General features: G+C 39.7%; 1 protein-coding gene across 1 annotated transcript in view; it reads left to right on the plus strand.

The window, feature by feature from the left end:
* ZCCHC10 (zinc finger CCHC-type containing 10) overlaps positions 1–2,850 on the plus strand; it is a 19,662-nt gene extending 16,812 nt beyond the window's left edge. Inside the window, exons 3-4 of the mRNA XM_003782194.2 lie at positions 884–925; positions 2,110–2,850. Of these exons, the coding sequence (XP_003782242.1) occupies positions 884–925; positions 2,110–2,377 (310 nt within the window). The 3' untranslated portion in view covers positions 2,378–2,850. The remainder of the gene's footprint in view (positions 1–883; positions 926–2,109) is intronic.
* The last annotated feature ends 2,867 nt before the right edge of the window (positions 2,851–5,717 follow it).

Genomic DNA, 5,717 nt, shown 5'->3' on the forward strand with positions numbered 1-5,717 from the left:
TGAAATTGCTGGTCTTTATTTATTTATTTTTAGGAACATGAGGAAAAATTGTTATTTTGTTCATGCCTGTAATTCTATTACTCTGGGAGGCCAAGGTGGGCAGATTGCTTGAGTTCACAGGTTCAAGACCAACCTGGGCAAGAGCAAGACCTCACCTCTAAAAATAGACGGGTATTGTGGTAGGCACTCTTAATCCCAGCTACTTATGAGGTTGAGGCAAGAGAATTGCTTGAGCCTAAGAGTTTGAGGTTGCTGTGAGCAATGACACCATGGCACTCTACCGAGGGTGACAAAGTACGATGCTATCTCAAAAAAAAAGTGTTATCTTAAATGAAAAGATTACTTTTTTAAAAAATATGGAATGGCAATAACATTCTAGGAACTCAAATTAAAAATAGCAGCTAGTATGCTATCATTTGCTTTGTTTTTTTGTTCAGTAAGCACTTAACATAGCTATGTCAACCTAATTTCCATACTAAAAAAAATGTCAAATTTGGGTGGCGCCTGTGGCTCAAAAGGGTAGGGCGCAGGCCCCATATGCCAGAGGTGGCTGGTTCAAACCCAGCCCCGGCCAAAAAAAAAAGAGTCAAATTTGTTTCTTTAATCTTCTTTACCAATTTACCTGGCTTTTAAGGGCCAGGTGATAAAACTGTCTTGCTTAAGTGCTGGTTAAGTTGACTTCATATATCATACTCCATATACAGCCTACAATAGGAGCCTTTCCACTTAGTTATAACAAGAAATACTGTACTCTGACTATGTGTTATAAAAAGGCTAAGTGTTTCTCCAGTGTAAAACAGTTTGGGGGCAGCAGAAGGGTTTGTCTGAGCTGTGTATAATCACTTTATTAACAGGAACTTTTTTCCCCCCTCATGTTTATCAGCATTGGAGAAACTAATGTAGAAAGAAAGACCAAGAAAAAAAGGTATGTGTGGCTTTAGGAGTATTATATAGATAATATGTAATCGTAGTTGGAGGGATCAGAAGGGTGATTTTAAAATAATAGCTATGGCTCGGCGCCTGTGGCTCAATCGGCTAAGGCGCCAGCCACATACACCTAAGGTGGCGGGTTCGAATCCCCAGCTTGGGCCCAACGAACAACAATGATGGCTGCAACCAAAAAAAATGGCCGGGCGTTGTGGCGGGCACCTGTAGTCCCAGCTACTTGGGAGGCTGAGGCAGGAGACTCGCTTGAGCCCAGGAGTTGGAGGTTGCTGTGAGCTGTGATGCCACGGCACTCTAGACTCTACCCAGGGGAATAGCTTGAGGCTCTGTCTCAAAAAAAAAATAATAATAATAATAGCTATAAGATTTAGATCTGAAGTTTTTTGTTTGCAATTCAAAATTAAATATCATCCTATTTACTAATAAGGTCCTCTTCTTACCTCTTTGGAATTTATTATCTCCATTTTTTCTTTTTCAACTTTTTAGAGTCCTTAAACTTATAAATAGTTAACAATTGTCTTATATTGGCTTAAAATAGAAAATGTTATTAGACTGGTAAGAAATTGTTGGGCACCCATATGTGGTCTGAAGTAGTTAAATACGATTATGAAACATGTACCAGTCTGTATGAAGTTTAGATAGACCCAATTATTGCACTGCAACTTATTCTAACATTATTTACTCTGAAGTATAATATAGTAGAATTCTTAACGTCCATCTAAGACAGTTAAATTGCTGAAATAACAAGAATAACTTGGGCAGTGCCTGTGGCTCAGTAAGTAGGGTGCCGGCCCCATATACCAAGGGTGGTGGGTTCAAACCTGGCCCTGGCTAAACTGCAAAAAAATAACCAGGCATTATGGCGGGCGCCTGTAGTCCCAGCTACTTGGGAGGCTGAGGCAAGAGAATCGCCTAAGCCCAAGAGCTGAAAATTGCTGTGATTTGTGATGCCTTGGCACTCTACTGAGGGCAATAAAGTGAGACTCTGTCTCTTAAAAAAAAAAAAAAACTTGTAAAGGGAGGGTGCCTCAAACCTAGGGATAGCATGCTGGCACAATTGCAGTGTGTGTGTGTGTGTGTATAGTACCGTATCATATGCAGTTGCCTTTGAGCATTCTATTAAATGTCAGCTTCCCATGTATATAACTGCGTATTGTCTAATAGGTCTAAAAGTGTAACCAGTTCCAGTAGCAGTAGCAGTGACAGTTCAGCCAGTGATTCTTCATCAGACAGTGAAGAAACGTCTACCTCATCCTCCTCAGAAGACAGTGACACAGATGAAAGCTCCTCTAGTTCATCATCTTCAGCCTCCTCCACAAGCTATTCCTCCTCCTCTGATTCAGACTCAGATTCCAGCTCTTCCAGTAGCAGCAGCACCAGCACAGATAGCAGCTCTGAGGATGAACCACCAAAGAAGAAGAAAAAGAAATAGAATTGCTCCATCCGTATTGGACTGATGGACTGAAAACATTAATGTGATTCTCAAAAGGGAATTTAGAATAGTTAAGGCCAAATAGGTTAACTGGTCAAAATTTCTAGAATTCAAGAGTTTCTAAATGTTTTTCATTGTAATAGCATAAAGAGTATTAATAACAATGGACTATATATACTTTTATTTTAAGGGTGAATTTTGTTCTTTTTTATCTTTAAAACATATCTTTAGAATTCAATCAAAGCTGGAAATCTGTAAATCTGTTTTTGTGATGGAACTTTTCTCCCTGTGAAATAAATGCCATACTTTGTTGTAAGCTAATAGTATGTATCAGATATGTTTTCAGGATAGTGCATCAGAATGTATGGCAGTGAATTTCTAATGCTTTTGGCTGTATGTTATTATGAAAGATTAAATATGTTGTTTACTATAAGCTTGAGAGTATTCTTACTGTTAGTTAATGTGCTCTAATTGTATGTTTATGTTCAGAAAATTATTCTGACTTTTTATCCTAAATGGTAAGTTCAAGGAACCTTTTGAATGCTACAAGTTTCAAGTTGCTGTGATGTATCATTCATTTTCTTCTGGTTCCTTATGGTCTTAGAGTTATCCTTTTCTGAGGAAAATCATTCTAGAGGAACCTGAAAAAGGACAAAAAATCTGAAACTACTTAGTCTAATCTCAGTGCCTTCTGATAGAGTCAGTGTATCAGAAAATAAAGCAGCCATGTAAAAGGCTAACCTAAGTAAAAGTGCCATGTATATTAACATGCTATAAAAGGTACCCATTCAAAGTGGGGGGGGAGAGGAAGAAGAGAGGTAATTTTTACAGAAAATGAGGGCAAGGTTTAGTCACCTTTTATTAAAAGCTTGTTTTAAGCTTTCATAACGATTACCTTTTGCCCTTTTTACAATTATGATATAGTTTATATAGTAACTGGTCATATTGGATAATCTGCATAAATATGAATGGGATTAATCTGATGTGTTTACATAGCATACACAGTTGATATGAAGGTAAAATACTGCACATTTCTTTTTTTTTCTTTTTTTTGAGACAGAACCTCAAGCTGTCGCCCTGGGTAGAGTGCTGTGGCATCACAGCTCACAGCAACCTCCAACTCCTGGGCCTAAGCAGTTCTCTTGCCTCAGCCTCCCAAGTAGCTGGGACTACAGGCACCCGCCACAATGTCCAGCTATTTTTTGTTGTAGTTGTCATTGTTTGGCAGGCCCAAGCTGGCTTCAACCTGCCAGCTCTGGTGTATGTGGCTGGTGCCTTAGCCGCTTGAGCTACAGGTACCAAGCCTACACAATATTTCTTAAAAGTTACATACTCTTATTGTGGTAAGATTGTTTGGTTTAACATCACGTTATCCTATAATGTCTTAAACTTTTTGGAAAGAGGTATCATTTGTAGAAAAATCTTGATTTGGGTTAAATATAAGTTTTTAAAACTATAAATGTTGTCTTTTTATATTTTTATGAGAAAGCAGTAGATAATTATTTTTTTGAAGAAAATGAGCTTCTATTTAAGTGTTAAGATATATGTATATTGTGAGTTTAAGGAGCCTGTAATTACTTGCAGGTTTTATAGAACCATCTGCTTTCAATGATTAGAAATAAACTCTGAAAATATCATTTCAAGGTTCCATACAAAATGGATCACTTGACAGGTAGATTTAATAAATTACTAATTAAACACATTTTACAATGTTTGTCATCTCTGTAAGGGTAATTTTAGCAGCTAAAGAACTTGGAAGAGAAAAAAGTGTGTTACATAGGTTGCAATTAAATAAAACTCAGAATTTGTGTTCACTACACATAAACTTCTGTTATGTCTTTGCTATTTTATTTAATACCAATTCTTATTTATTAGAGGGAAAAGCCATTTGAACAAATTCTAATTTAAAATTTTTACTGTTATAATAGTTGAAAGTCTATGTGGTGCAGTACACAGCGGGGCAGGAGCTCGATTCTTTTCTTTTTTTTTTTTTTGAGACGGAGCCTCAAGCTATCCCCCTGGGTAGAGTGCCATGGCATCACAGCTCATAGCAACCTCCAACTCCTGGGCTCAAGCGAGTCTCCTGCCTCAGCCTCCCAAGTAGCTGGGACCACAGGCGCCCGCCACAACGCCCGGCCATTTTTTGGTTGCAGCCATCATTGTTGTTTGGCGGGTCTGGGCTGGGGATTCGAACCAGCCACCTTAGGTGTATGTGGCTGGCGCCTTAGCCGCTTGAGCCACAGGCGCCGAGCCGCTCGATTCTTTTCTAGTCACATATTTCCCTCAAAAAAGCAGAATCAGGCTGGGTATAGTGGCTCATACTGTAATCCTAGAGCTCTGGGAGCCCAAGACAGAAGGATCACTTGAGTTCAGGAGTTCAAGACCAGCCTGAGCAAGAGTGAGAGACCCCCAGCTGTACTAAAAATAGAAAAATTAGCTGTGGCGGAGTCTGTAGTCCCAACTACTACCACTGGGGATGTTGAGGAAGGAGGATCACTTGAACCCAGGAGTTTGATGTTTCGAGCTGGGCTGATGCCATGGCACTCCAAACTGGGCAATGGAGTGAGACTCTCCCTCAAAGAAAAAGAATCAATGGCAAAGTAGAGACTAACTTCCAAAGAATTTCTCTCCATCCTGCCTAAAAGCAGGATTCTGGAAGTTGACTCTTTGGCAAATGTAGTGAATCTATTATTTCTCAACCACAACTATATCCAAAAGAATCATTAAATCATAGGTTTCCATTCCACAGACATTTTGCTAGTATAACTGTAATACCATTGTTTTGTCCTAGAAAACATAGCATTAGCCATAAGTTAACACTGGAGGTGGGAAAAAGTATAGCATATGCTTTGCTTTTCCTTTTTGGGGGGGGAGACAGTCTCAAGCTGTCACCCTGGGTAGAGTGCTGTGGCATCATAGCTCATGGCAACCTCCAACTCTTGGGCTCAAGCAATCCTCTTGCCTCAGTTTTTCTATTTTTAGTAGAGACAGGAGTCTCGCTTTTGCTTAGGCTGGTCTCCAACTCAAAAGCTTAAGCAATCCACCCACCTCGGCCTCCCAGAGTGTTAGGATTACAGGTGTGAGCCACCACACCAGGCCAGGCAATCTTCTTGAGTCCTCCTGAGTAGCTGGGATTACAGGCACCTGCCACAATTCCCTGACTAATTTTTCTGTTTTAAGTAGAGATGGGGGTCTCCAACTCCTGGGCTCAAGCAATCCACCAACCTCAGTCTCCCAGAGTGCTAGTATTATAGGCCTCAGCCAAGGTGCCCAGCCTAGAGAATGTATGCTTCATATTCATGGTGGTATTCATTCTTTTTTTCCTATTTATTTATTATTT

The sequence above is a fragment of the Otolemur garnettii genome, unplaced genomic scaffold (assembly GCF_000181295.1).
Source record: "Otolemur garnettii isolate 467f Iridium unplaced genomic scaffold, OtoGar3 scaffold00003, whole genome shotgun sequence".
NCBI lineage: Eukaryota > Metazoa > Chordata > Mammalia > Primates > Galagidae > Otolemur > Otolemur garnettii.